Source organism: Ananas comosus, linkage group 15, assembly GCF_001540865.1.
Source record: "Ananas comosus cultivar F153 linkage group 15, ASM154086v1, whole genome shotgun sequence".
Classification (NCBI taxonomy): domain Eukaryota; kingdom Viridiplantae; phylum Streptophyta; class Magnoliopsida; order Poales; family Bromeliaceae; genus Ananas; species Ananas comosus.
The window spans coordinates 2333523-2348066 of record NC_033635.1 but is presented as its reverse complement, the minus strand read 5'-3'; the positions used below and the strand labels follow the sequence as shown (position 1 = coordinate 2348066).

At 37.9% G+C, this 14544-nt stretch overlaps 1 protein-coding gene across 1 annotated transcript; it reads right to left on the bottom strand.

Annotated features, from left to right (window-relative positions):
• On the bottom strand, positions 262-4211 carry LOC109720904 (subtilisin-like protease SBT1.8). The gene is made up of 2 exons (XM_020248255.1): positions 2049-4211; positions 262-1268 (listed from the first exon to the last, which is right to left on the bottom strand). The coding sequence occupies exons 1-2, from the start codon at positions 3682-3684 to the stop codon at positions 604-606; spliced, it is 2301 nt and encodes a 766-aa protein (XP_020103844.1). The 5' UTR covers positions 3685-4211; the 3' UTR covers positions 262-603.

Genomic DNA, 14544 nt, shown 5'->3' with positions numbered 1-14544 from the left:
AGCCAACATGCTATAGCAAATAGACTCTGCATGGTGAAATCTGCAAATTAATAGAAACTTAATTTCTACTACTCTTCTATACTCTGTTACATCTTTTGATTTGAAGTAGTTAAAATCGAACGGCTGGATCAAGTAAGAACTTGCTTGGATATAACATGACGAAAGATACCAACAGTACAATTATTAGAAGGGCATGTCGAATTTTCTAATCAACACAAACATTGATGTGCCTACATGTAAGCATATTGCAAATCTTCAATGAGTCACACAAAATAGAAATTAACAAGCAGTTGCTCAATGACAACTAAGAAAGTCACAAATAACTTCAACAATTAAGCACCATCCATGTCTTGATGGATGCATAAACCCCTGTAAATCTCTGTATTTAAAGTCAATCAGTGCCTAAGCTTCACATTTATTTTCCCTGTGAAGAAGCAAAAGCGCTATGTAAGCATAAGTTCTTGCTAATCGAAGAGAACAGCCGTTCTCCTGCATCACACTCTTCAAGCGGCAAACAGAGAGAACTCAGCATGAGTTCCGCAGACAAAAACATTCACGAAAAGAAAAGGCAAACAAGAAAAAAGAAAAAAAAGCACTCAGTTCTCACATTTTCCATGTAAAAGCAACCGCGCTTTGCGCTATGTGATGCTCATTACTCCAAGTTATCCATCCAAACGCCGCGCCTGTATGGTTCGCGCCTTTCTTACAAGCAAATGTAACGCGATACTTCAGCTTCTGACCCACCTTCTTGAAAACAAGCTTAGTGGGCTTCACCGTGACACTTACGCTATCAGGAGCACTAACCTTCACGGTGTAAACCGACCCAGCCGCCCCAACATTCGTCAACTCCCGGCCATACTTCACAACCCCTCTCGCTTTCTTTCCAAAGACAACAGAAAAGGATGGATAGTTAAGGTTGCCCGGGTCCGAAAATTTTCTCGAGCAGGATACATTGGCCTTCTTGGTAATCACTTGGATGTGTTGAATGCTGTAGTTGAGGGCGCAGAGGAAAGCGATGTAGTCGTCGGTGGCGATGTCGTAAATAAGGCCCGGAGAAAGGGCCTTCTGGGGATCCACATGGCCAGCCCCATAGGAAAGCGGGGTGGCGAGTGAACCACCTGCAGCATCTTTAAGGGGGGAATTCGTGTTGTCGACGGTGTATGCGGTGGTCATCAGCGCAGATTTTATGGCGGCTGGGCTCCAGTCGGGGTGCGCAGCCTTGAGGAGGGCGGCAATACCGCTAATGTGCGGGCACGACATAGATGTTCCTGCAAAATCAAGAAAAAATAAAAATAAAAAATTGGCGTCGTAATTACGGCAACAAGGGCGACATACATCGTATTCGAGAGCTATTTGGAAAGGTTGAGAGGAGTTTATCACAAGAGAGAAACTACGGAGCCAGGAGTAATTACAACAAAGCTATGTACTCTGCATTTTTTGTTACCTGTTGGTGAAAGGATGCGAATTATACATGAGCAGTAAAAGCTAAGAAGAAGAAGAAGAAGAAGAAGAAGAAGATAATATTAAAGTGTCAAAAGTAACAAAAGAATGGGTACTAATAAAAAGTTTATCAGATTTAGCCTATGTCTCAATACATAAAATGGCAGCTCTCATTTCAAAATTCACTGCATTTGAAGGCTTGGAATACATTTAGCTGGGGTATCAAACCATGTGAGATCCTTTTTTTTAAAGACAACACTACATTCTCAACACTAAAATACTAATAGACATGCCTTTTAAATTAATTACAACAACAGCAGTCAAGTGTAGATCCAAACAGTCCAACCATGCTAAGACTAGCATATATATAATTCTACCAATAGGGTATTCAAGAATATGCAGGGAATATCTTCACATGCGGAGGAATGAAGTCCTTTTGATAATTCATCATCTGAGAATAACCCTGTGGTTGTTGTGGGTGCTCAAATTATTATGTACACAATTAGGCAAAGCAAGAGAGGATGTTGATTAGATCCAGAGTCGACAAGGAGTGTTGATTAGAAGAAGCTTGCAACCTATTGAGTCGAGAACAGAGATCGAACACGTACCGGAGAGGATGTTGAACACCGTCCTCCGCCGGTCCTTGACGAGGCCGGTGGGGCCGACGGAGCCGGACCACCCGGCTAAGATGTTAACCCCGGGCCCAATCAGGTCGGGCTTCAGAATCTGCGGCACCACCGGGTTCGGCCCCCGCGAGCTGAACGCAGCCACCACCGGCGAGGGCCGCACCCCGAGCACCGTCCCTCCGAAGCTCAGCGCGGCTGTCGGCTTCCTGCTGCTGCCGACGTACTGTCTGATCGCGTCCCCAGCCTTCCTGCCCACGGCCAGAGCCGGCAGCAAGTGGCTGTCGGCGACGAGCTCCTCTCCGCTGGCCGCCGTGTTCGCCAGGATCATAGCGGCGCCGCCGGCGGCCTTCACGACGGCGCCCTTCTCGACGCGCGCGCTCACGCCGCGGTCGCAGAGCACGACCTTGCCGCGCACGCGCGCCGGGTCCAGCGTGCCGGCGAGGCAGAGCCTGCTGGCGTTGTCGGCGCCGCCGCCGTAGAGCAGAGGGGCCATCCGGGCGCCCATGCCCTTCCCGCTGTAGAGGGAGACGCCCGCGAGGCGCCTGCCGGAGCCGAGACGCGCGTAGGCGGGGAAGTCGCGGTCGAGGGTGCCGGCGCCGACGGTGGCGATCCAGGGCGCGGCGTTGGCGACGGAGGCCGGGCCGGGGCCGCTGTTCCCGGCGGAGCACGCCACGAAGACGCCGCGCGCGGCGGCGCCGAAGGCGGCGACGGCGATGGTGTCGCGGAAGTAGGGGGCGGCGCCGCCGCCGAGGGAGAGGGAGAGCACGTCGACGCCGTCGGCGACGGCGGCGTCGATCCCGGCGAGGATGTCGGAGCCGAGGCAGCCGGCGGCCCAGCAGACCTTGTAGGCGGCGACGCGCGCGCCGGGGGCCATGCCGCGGGCCGTCCCGGGCGCGTAGCCGAGGAAGCTGGCGTTGGCGACGGCGGCGCCGGCGGCGGTGGACGCCGTGTGCGTCCCGTGGCCGTCGCGGTCGCGGGGCGACGCGAACTCGGCGGCCCCCCCCGCGGCGCGGAAGCCGCGGGAGAAGCTGCGCGCGCCGACGAGCTTGCGGTTGCAGAGGGAGGGGGCGAAGTCGACCCCGGCCTCGCAGGCGCCGCGCCACCGCGCCGGCACGGGCGGCAGCGCGTCGCCGCTGAAGCTGGGGCTCTCGGGCCAAACCCCGGTGTCGAGGACGCCGACGACGACGTCGTGGGCCGCGGCATCGAGGGCTCGAAGGGGCGCTGAGGCGGAGGCGGAGGCGGAGGCCGAGGAGGAGGGGACGAGGCCGAGGAAGGAGGGGGAGCGGGTGGTGTGGAGGCGGAGGAGGGGGTCGGGGACGAGGAGGAGGACGGAGGGGTGGCGGCGGAGCAGCGGGAGGTGGCGGGGGAGGAGACGAGCCGCGAAGCCATGGGCGACGGCGGAGTAGGAGTAGAGGAGGCGGCGCGAGGGGTCGATGGAGAGGGACTGCAGCTGCGCCTCGTACCACCGCGACGCCGTCGGGTGCACGGCCGGGCGGTGCGCCGGGTTCATGTACACTATATACGTCTGGTTACACGAACCCCAGCCGAAGAACAAACAGAAGCAGCAGCAGCAGAAGATCAAAAGAAGAGAGAGAATACCACCACCACCACCACCCATGGTTATGGTTGGGGGGGGGGTGGTGTTAGAACTACTACTTACTTAGAAGCACTACTAGAGATTGAGATTGAGAGTTGTTAAATGTGGTGGATAAATTAAGTTAAAAAAGGATATGCGAGTGGAACGAGAGCGAACATGGTATTGGTGGGGGAAAAGGTAGCTGGAAAGAAAGAAAGGAAAGATAAACAAAAACAAGAAGAGGGGAGAGGAGAGAATATTTGAAGGGCGAATGGTGGAAAAGGAAAGGAAACGGTACTTTTATTGTTGTCGTTGTTGTTGTTGATGTTGCTGGGGACTCTGCTCTGTGTGTGTGTGTGTGTGTGTGAGTGGGGAGAGTGGTGGCAGAGGATAGTGTGGAAAATTTTGAATCTTCTGCTTCTTCCGTAACGGAAAGAAAAGAAAAAGGGAAGGGAAAGGAGGGTAGTGGTGGATTTGTCGGACTGGTGTCAGTTAATTAAAACGGGCGGAGTAATTTAATGCAGAATGATGGCCTCAATTCCGGGGAATTAATCATGCTCGCTGCAGAGGTGGCGTCCAGATAATAAAGATATATAGAAAAAACATGCTTCGATACTATTTTACATATTCCAGTTTTATTTGCTTATTTTATTAGTTTTTTTTTTTGCTGCTAAAAATCTAAAAATATTTTTAAATTTTTGGAGGGCTTTTTTTTTTTGCAATTAGCTTCCTGAAAAAAAAAAATTTCCGCCAAATTTAAATTTATAAAAATGGCTCTGATCTTGTCATGCAGGCACCACATCAGCGCCACATGGACGGGTTGGGCTGTTAAGTTGAACACGATGAATTATTTACCGTGTTCAAACATTCTCCAGACACGGTCAACCATTCACCGTATTTAAACACGGTGAATGGTTCACCGTGTTTAACTTAACTATCTGGCTCAGCCCGGCCCACATGGCGCTAACGTAGCGCCTACATGGTAAGACTAGGGTCATTTTTGTAAATTTAAATTTGCTGAAATTATTTTTAAAATAATTATTTTTAGAGGGCTAATTATAAAAAAAATCTATTTTTGGATGATGAAACGCAAATATACATTATATAATACAACGAACACGTCATTTTTTTTTCGTAAAAAATGCATATGTTCCTAGAAATATTATTCGCTCAATAAGTAAAAATTGTAAATACAAACATGATCTGTTCAATAGAAAAAATATATATAGTTTGATCAGAATTTATATAAAAAAGGATCATAACTTATGAAGCTGATGTAACTTATGTAATCTTCTTAATCCGTCTAAGATTCAAAAAATTCCAGGAGTACAGAATTTTCACTACTTTTACCCCCAAAAAAATAATTTTAGGCAAAATTTAAGTACACGAATAAGATACTATTCATCGGTTCAAAATTGGGATAACCCATTTAACTCATTTAATATTCATATATCTACCAGGTATAAGAGCATATAAAACTCCGGCCATTTGTTAACGTTTAAGATATATGTACATAAATCTTGATTGGGCTTGGCGGATCTAGCGGGTTAGGCTCATTGACCCGTGTATAACCCATTTAATAAACAGATTCGGCGGATCAATTTATTTGCAACCCAAACCCATTTAGACCAAACCCAAACTCATAAAATTCCCTTCGGAACGCGTCTGATTATCCGATCGTGTCGAAAATTGCCAACCTTAATGCTCAGATTGCTTAGTTAAAAACTATTGCCAGTACATAAAAATATCATAAAAGAGGTGTCGAAATTAAGATTTAATTTATTGAACATTTAGACTTATTAGTTAATCTCCTTACACATTCTTCAAAGGTGCCTTTTAAAATATATTTTTATAAAGTTAGCCCACAAAAATCAGACATTCAATTAAGCCTAATTATAGACCTCACTAATATGCTCAGTAAAGCTACATCACCATTACTAAACTTAGAGAGTGTATACATAATTACTAATATACAGTAACAACGTACTACTCTACCGACCGTCCTTAGCGTAAGTGGCAAAAGGGCTTGATGGTTGGTATCCGAGATCTAAGTTTGAATCCTAGTTGATTCACATTTCCAGCTAAGTTTATTTCTAAATGAAATAAACGAAACGGATAGCATGCTATCTTTCTCTCTCAAAAAAAAAAAAAAAACAATGTACTACTCTCCCTCAAGTGTACGTTAAGCGTGTAAAACTCTTGGTCGATCTCGAAGATTGTTTCTCATTTGGTCCCACACTGGACCCAGGTACGAATATCGCGAACTGACAACGTCGTGCATGGGTGCGTGCATGGCGTGCAATGCCTGAGTTTGATCAACGAACTCGGGAGTGCGATGGGCTGTAAACTTTGTATGTACCAAGCACGCCCTAACTGAATCTGCAAAGCGACATTGCGCGGCTTCTACTGCTCGTACCGCAGCGATCTAAACTCTAAACAATGATCCGTGCATTTGGTACCTTTATCGCTGGACTAATAATACCTACACGGGAGGACAATGTGGTCCATAGGAATGTTCAATTTTATCATTTGATGGCATCGGCGTGCGACACTGAGTAATTGCTTAAGTGAGAATCATAATTTTCAAAAGTACTTTTCTTATGTTATGAATTAACACCTTTAATTTTTGTGGTTGCTGCAACTAGTATGGATCGGATTCGAATTTAAACTGCAACGGAAAAGGAGGTGTAGATCATTAATTAAAAGGTTGGTGGAAGGTTTAAAAAGCCTTTTTTTTTATTTTTTTTCCTGCGAATAGGAAGAGGCCATTCAACATGCAGGGGTTGTAATGGTGCATCCTTTAATGGTATTAATAAACAACACTATGATGATCATTGTACTCGAGTGCGAGCTCTAGTTCCTGTCCCTTTGATGGATGTTAATTGTAGTGGATCTGCTGTAGCCCTAGCTATATATTTGCATTTGGTACAGGATTGAGAATACATTTTGAAACAGGATTGAGAACACAAAAGTGTGAGATTGTCAAGCAATATGATCCACAAATCTATCGACGATCGGTGTAATATATACGAAAGCACATCAATCGTTCGTATATATAGGACCCGTAGTAATACTCGATATATAAACTTAGTTTAGGTCTAGTTCTGAACTGCTTTTATCTAGATCGAGTTCAATAATGTCCATCAAAGAGGATTAAGTTCAAATATTCAAAGGCTAGCATTAATAGTAATCCCATTCTGGATTAAATTCGATATGATTCGTTTTATATTATACCCAATCTACATATCTGACCTTGCACAAATATTTGTTGCGTTACATACACAGACATATGAGTTATAAGTTAAGATATAGATATTTCTTAATTTTTTTTTAATACTATATACTTTCAATACTCACGTCTTGATTTTATGTGCTAATGATCTGGAAAATCCAAATTAACATCCATGAGGGGTAATTAATGTTTAAAAATATTTGGACCCTTTTTCCCCTCTCAAGAAATAATTTAAGCTACTCAAAATTCAAATTGTAAATAATTTTCCTAGAAAATTATCTAAAATTTATTTATTGAATAAATTATTTATAAAATTAATATAAAAAATTAGAAGTTTAGAAATTTTAAACAAATTATAAAAGTTTAAGAAAAATATAAAAATAGGCTTGCTCATGATCCGGCATGGCGTGGCGCGGCCCAGTCCAAACTGGTTCGGGCCAAGAGCTGGGCCGAATCATTTTCCGAATTCCACGCGACTCGACCAACATTACACCTTTCTATTAGAGACTTCTGGACGATCGGCACGGGATCTGATTTCCTACTGATGATAATTATCCGCCCTAAAGTTGCAACAATTGTATATAATGATCTAGAACCTTAGTAACGATAATCAGACTCAAACATTTTGAGCCAATTGGGCCAAACGAGTTATTTTTATTAGCGGGTCGGGTCGTTACATTTCGAATCTAACCCGAATGTTAGCCAAAAGTTTAAGAGCTGAGTGTTATATAGAATAAAATGCTATATCACGGATTTTGCGAAAACCATCTCTTAAAACTGCAAGAGCCAACTCTAAAAACTTATCACTTTTACTACGTTTGTTTTTGGTCGTCTATGTGTCTTTGTCTGCATTCACGCAAACTCCTCTTGTACAAATTTTCTTATTGCATAATGAATCATAGAAAAGTTGGTGAATCAAAGAAGAATAGTGCTGGGGCCACAAATCAAATTTTGTAAACCTAAAAATAATGCACTTTTTTTTTTATCCCCTCAAAAAAAGAAGAGAAAAGAAAAAATAAAACTAAAAGTGCACTTGGCATGTTGGGCTGTTGAAGGGTTGTTCCTTTTTCATAAGAATGTATGAACCAGACCCAAACTACAAATCCGATCCGAAACATCAATGGTCCATCATATGGCCCGATCCATTTACTTTTTCCTCTTTTTTTTTTTTCTGATGCTACGTAAAATGGTTCAAGAACATGCAATGACAAGTTCAAAAGTCGAGTATGTCAACAAATAATTAGGGGAAAAAAGAAAATAAAAGAAAAGCAGCTTAAAAGTTTTAGGGTAAACTTTAAATACTACCCTTGTGGTTTCATACTTTTTCACTTTAGTTTCCTGTAGTTTAAAGTATATCAATTTAGTACCTTATGATTTTATTTTTCTCTTTTCGTCAGATCCTTCGTTAATATTTCGTTAAATTATATATAAAAAATTTCAAATACCCCACCTATAATTTATCGAATATTTACTTTAGTATCCTTTAGTTTTAACTTTGTCACTGATTTAATAAAAAAATTAATGGAGGGAATAAAAAAAAATTTTAAAAAAATCACAGAATATAAAAGTAATATACTTTAAACTAAAGTGAGAAAGTGCGAAACTACAGGGGTGGTATTTGAAGTTTTTCAGAAGTTTCACAACACCACATGCAAAGATATACACAATGCACATGCAGTTTCCTCTTTCTTAGCAATGTCTTGTCTCATTAAAATTTAAATGTCCCTAATAGGTTAAGCAGTTTTTCTAGGAGTGTCAATCCATTTATGCACAACTCCAATAAAAAACCAACTAAATTCCACTTGAGTAAATTTAGTATAACATTAATTTAGAGTTATCTTTTGGATCAAAATTATTGTCTAACCAACAATATCACTAGACGTTAGAATTAAAAACTGATCAAGCATTAGCCATTACAAGATCAAGAGGTTCGAACTTCAGAATGACTCGCCACTAAAGCACATATATTTGGCTGTTAGTGAATAGTAAAATTATCCCATGTATACTAATTTTTGCCATATATGAGTAGCAGAGAAATTACAAATTTTTTAGGGTAAATTTCATATAAGTCCCCGCAAACATAATGAATAGTAAATTTATCTCTGCAAAATTTAATTTTCATAAGTTATCTCTATAAAAATCCTAATGTATTCAGATATGTTCCTCTGGTTGAGATCAGTTAGAAAACTGTTAATTTTTTAACAACAGATGTGTGAAATGATAATTTTACCCTCTTCCTCTTCCTCTTCCTCTTCCGGCTTGGGAGTGGACGGCGGCGGCAGTGACGGCGACCTTGCGGAGCTTGTCGGGGTTGCGGCCAACGGAATTGCGGAGCTTGTTGGGGCTACGGCGTGGCCGATGCCGTCGGAGGCGCCCGTGACGATGGCCCACGCAGGCACCACGACGGCGACGACGATTGGATCATCGACGACGACGACGAAGAAGAAGAAGATGGAGAAGAAAAGGAGGAGGAACATGAAGATACGAAGAAGAAGAAGAAGCAGGAGAGGAAGATGAAGAAGGATAAAAATATCATTTTACCTTATTAACTGACCATGATTAAGTATTTTAACTGTGGTTAATTAGATTTGTCTAACAGAGATTAGCGGTAGGAACATATCTGAATATATTAGGATTTTTGCAGGATTAACTTATGAAAATTAAACTTTACAGGAATATATCTGTTATTCACTATGTTTGCAGAGACTTATATGAAATTAACCTAATTTTTTATTATTATACAGCATTATTACTGATGCGGCGAAAGAATCTCTTTCAAGGACCACTATCCAAGCCAGGAGGGTGCAATTGCTTTGTGCTCTATATATTGCGTGGCATTACTGGCATGCATAAATTTTGATAAGGACAATTATCAATAAAAGACAATTTTATTAATTAATCATCAAGTAAATAATATAGATTTTAAATCTAGGGAAAATTTTTTGTGCCCCCCTCTAAAAGCACATATTTATATATATAAATGCCCTATAAAAATTGAAACTCAAAATATAGAAAACTTTTAAAAATATTCTTCAAATAAATTTCTGTTAAAATTCACAATAACGGCAACCAAAATAACAATTTTATCCTTTTCAAAGTTGTCATTTTAAATGTTCCAATTATTAGTAAAAGTTATAACTTTTGTAAATGCTCTATAAATTTAAAATTTTCATAAATTTAAATATCAGCTTTTACTATAATTATTTAGGCTTACTTATGAAATCTGTATATGTTATTTAGTTAGATTTTTACATTGATTTCTGTAAGATTTATATATATTATTGATGTTTATGAATCTTTTTGAAAGGAAGAGAGAAAAGAATAAAAAGCTGAAAATTACAAAGTCTTTTCTTTAACTAGATTTGAGTTACAAAGTTTTATAATTAACTATAGAGTATAAAATTGCTTACTAGATTTGAAATTATAATTAAAATATTCAATATTATTTACAAAATTTTAAAGAAAAACTCAGATTATCTGATAAAATTTTATAATAAAGGGTGGCGAAATGCAAATATACTAAACAACAAAGTGGCTAATTAACGTTTATTAATATTTTAATAGTATTTAAATTGAACCCTTGTACCTTTATCTAAACTAATTATTAGTGAGGGGTAGTTTTTAAAGTTTATTTGTTATACATTTCATCATATTAAAGTGCTATTTCAAAAAATTTTAAAAAATTTAGGATAAAATAAGCATTTTCACTAATCACGATAACCTATCTAAGATAGACTTAGGTGGAGGGGCGGAAGTTAACGACGAGAGCATATTTATAAAATAGCAAGTATTTATATAGATATTTGTTGTATAATCAAATTTATAAATATATTCATGATATTTTGAACGTTTAGAGGGGTATAAATGAAATTAACCCCTCATTAGTAATTGTTGGAACATTTGAAAGGACAATTATGAAAAATGGTATGTTAAAATTTATTCAGAAGGATACTTTGAAATTTTTTTATATTTATAAAAATATTTAAGATATTTTAATTTTATAGAGATATTTCTATAAATACGTGTTTTTATAGGGACACATAGAAAATTTTTCCTTAATTAAATCTATGTGAACGACAGATACAGTTGTCTCGAACGTTCTTTTGTTTTTCTTTTTTGTTTCCCACCCAAAGAAGCTTTTTTTTTTTTTTTTTTTTTTTTTTTTTTTTTTTTTTTTTTTTTTTTTTTTTTTTTTTTTTTTTTTTTTTTTTTTTTTTTTTTTTTTTTTTTTTTTTTTTTTTTTTTTTTTTTTTTTTTTTTTTTTTTTTTTTTTTTTTTTTTTTTTTTTTTTTTTTTTTTTTTTTTTTTTTTTTTTTTTTTTTTTTTTTTTTTTTTTTTTTTTTTTTTTTTTTTTTTTTTTTTTTTTTTTTTTTTTTTTTTTTTTTTTTTTTTTTTTTTTTTTTTTTTTTTTTTTTTTTTTTTTTTTTTTTTTTTTTTTTTTTTTTTTTTTTTTTTTTTTTTTTTTTTTTTTTTTTTTTTTTTTTTTTTTTTTTTTTTTTTTTTTTTTTTTTTTTTTTTTTTTTTTTTTTTTTTTTTTTTTTTTTTTTTTTTTTTTTTTTTTTTTTTTTTTTTTTTTTTTTTTTTTAAGGAATTTTAAGGGGGGTTCTTGCTGACGTCAGCAACCCACCATTTTAGTGTAGCTATTTTGTCCAAAACCAGCGGCCACTTTGGACGCCACGTACCCACCTTGGTCAACGCAGATCTAGGAGTGCTCATATGGAAAATAAAAATAAAAATAAAATAAAAAATTTTTAAAAGATTCCCAAATTTTAAAAAATGCCACGCACTAATCTAAATAAAAATATTGAATAAAAAAATATTTTAATGGGATGTTCTCCAGAGATTGAAAGTTAATTAGTATATATATTTTAAGCCCTTGTAACAGTGTTAGCTTTACCTTGAAAAACACACTTTACTCCAAAAATTCTGCAGTTAAAATTTAAATTAAATTTGAAGAGTGTAGTGTTTGTTTTAACTTTAAAATTCAATTCCCCATAAAAATGAAAATGGGGAAAAAAAAAATAAAACATGACACATTTACTAGTGTAATGATTTGTTTCCCCCTTCCTTTAGCTTAATTTATGGATATGGGTTTTTACTTCAAGATATAAAATGTCTAAAGGTTAGGATTTTTTTTTTTTTTTTTTTTTTTTTTTTTTTTTTTTTTTTTTAAGGAATTTTAAGGGGGGTTCTTGCTGACGTCAGCAACCCACCATTTTAGTGTAGCTATTTTGTCCAAAACCAGCGGCCACTTTGGACGCCACGTACCCACCTTGGTCAACGCAGATCTAGGAGTGCTCATATGGAAAATAAAAATAAAAATAAAATAAAAAATTTTTAAAAGATTCCCAAATTTTAAAAAATGCCACGCACTAATCTAAATAAAAATATTGAATAAAAAAATATTTTAATGGGATGTTCTCCAGAGATTGAAAGTTAATTAGTATATATATTTTAAGCCCTTGTAACAGTGTTAGCTTTACCTTGAAAAACACACTTTACTCCAAAAATTCTGCAGTTAAAATTTAAATTAAATTTGAAGAGTGTAGTGTTTGTTTTAACTTTAAAATTCAATTCCCCATAAAAATGAAAATGGGGAAAAAAAAAATAAAACATGACACATTTACTAGTGTAATGATTTGTTTCCCCCTTCCTTTAGCTTAATTTATGGATATGGGTTTTTACTTCAAGATATAAAATGTCTANATAAAAAGGCAATGGTCCTTGTTGCACATGATAAGTTGAATAAATTTTGCAATTGATCCAAGTAGTGTTCATTTAAAAAAGGGTTAATTACATACACGTCCCTGCAAACATGATAAATTACAGATATATTTCTGCAAAGCTCAACTTTCGTAAGTTATTTCTGCAAAAATATAAATTAACCCTTTTAATTAATAATGTAAATTAACAATTTTGCCCTTCTTCTTTCTCTTCCTCTTATGCTTCTTCTTTTTCCTTTTCTTCTCCATATCCTCCTTTTCCTCCTCCTTTTCTCCTCTTTTTTCTTCTTTGTCATTATCGTCGATGATTCGATCGTCGTCGCCGTCGTGGTGCCCATGTGGGCCGTTGTCACAGGCGCTTCCGACGGCATCGGCCTCGCCTTCGCTTTCCGCCTCTTCCTCGTCCTCGTTGGCCGCAACCCCGACAAGCTCCGCAAAGTCACCGTTGCCGCCGCCACCGTCCGCTCTGGTAACCTGAAGAGGAAGAGGGCAAGAGCAAAATTGTTATTTCACAACTATACTGTTAAAAAATCAACAACTCTCTAATGGATCCTAACCAGAGGGATATATCTGAATACATTAGGACTTTTGCAGGAATAACTTATGAAAGTTGAGCTTTGTGGGGATATATCTGTAATTCACCATGTTTGCAGGAAAGTATATGCAATTAACTCTTTAAAAAATGATAAAAATAACAGGTATTGCACATCTCATGATAAAATCACAGGTACTTGCACATTTCATAAGTTAAAGGGCTTTTTTTGCATTTAGTCCCCTGACAAATTTTTATTTTAAAAATAGCCATGTCAAAATTTAATTTGCAAAAATGGCCCTAGGTCTGCCACGCAGGCGTCACATCAGCGTCACGCGGGCGGGGCTGGGGGCGGTAGTTAAGTTAAACACAGTGAACCATTCACCGTGTCTAAACACGGTGAACCATTCACCATGTTTGGTACATATTTTTTGTATATTGAAAAGAGGAATAGGAAATTTGTATTCATTTTCCTCTCTTTTTCAAAAATCCGAACCCGAACCCGAAAATCAAATTAAAATCCAAACCCGGATCCGAACCCGACGGATTTTAAAAATTCATACCTATATCCTTATCCGACCAAAAACTCGAAATTCGAACCTGAATCCAGCGATTTTTAAAAATCTATACCGTTGAATGAAGATCTAAGAAATAAAAATTATTAAATATTTTATATATTGTATAAATAAACAAAAAAAATTATGTATATATATATATATAATTTATTCGGGTTTGGATTCGGATAATATTTCAGATATCCATTACTCTTGACATTCCTACTCCCTATTCCTCTTTTCAATAAAAATACGTACTAAACACGGTGAATCATTCACCGTGTTTGAACACGGTGAATAGTTCACCGTGTTCAACTTAACACACGGACCCCGACTCTGCCTGCGTGGCATTGACGTGGCGCCTGCGTGGGAGGCTCAGAGTCATTTTTACAAATTAAATTTTGACAGGACTAATTTTAAAATAAAAATTTATCGGGGACTAAATGCAAAAAAAAAGCGCTAAGTTAAATAAATGATTCTTAAATTGCTCCAAGCGTTGAACATAGTTACAACGTTTTTTTATTGTCTTTTTTCCGTACTTTGGTAGAGAGTACATTGAATTGAATCACTCATTAATTTTTAAGGAAAGAGAAATGAAGCGTCGTGACAACTACAGTACCGACTATGAATATGAGGAAGTACTTCTAATCATGCATATGAGAAAAAAATAGAAAATTAGAAAAAGGAAAGAAAAGTGAACAAATGAGAAATATCTCTCTTTCGGCGGTATACGGTTCAAACACAGTGGCTAAAATGGAGAATCTTCAAGAAAAAGTTTATATAATCAACATAATACAACAAAAAACAGAGGAAAAAGGATGTGAAAAATGAAGTTTCGCCTCTCCACCCAGTTGATGAATT

What these genes read in the sequence shown, in the direction of transcription:
- LOC109720904 (XM_020248255.1), bottom strand. Translation starts at nt 3,684, where the DNA reads ATGGGTGGTGGTGGTGGTGGTATTCTCTCTCTTCTTTTGATCTTCTGC. An exon ending in GGTGTTCAACATCCTCTCCG is followed by an intron (nt 1,269 to 2,048) that starts GTACGTGTTCGA and finishes TTGATTTTGCAG; the next exon opens with GAACATCTATGTCGTGCCCG.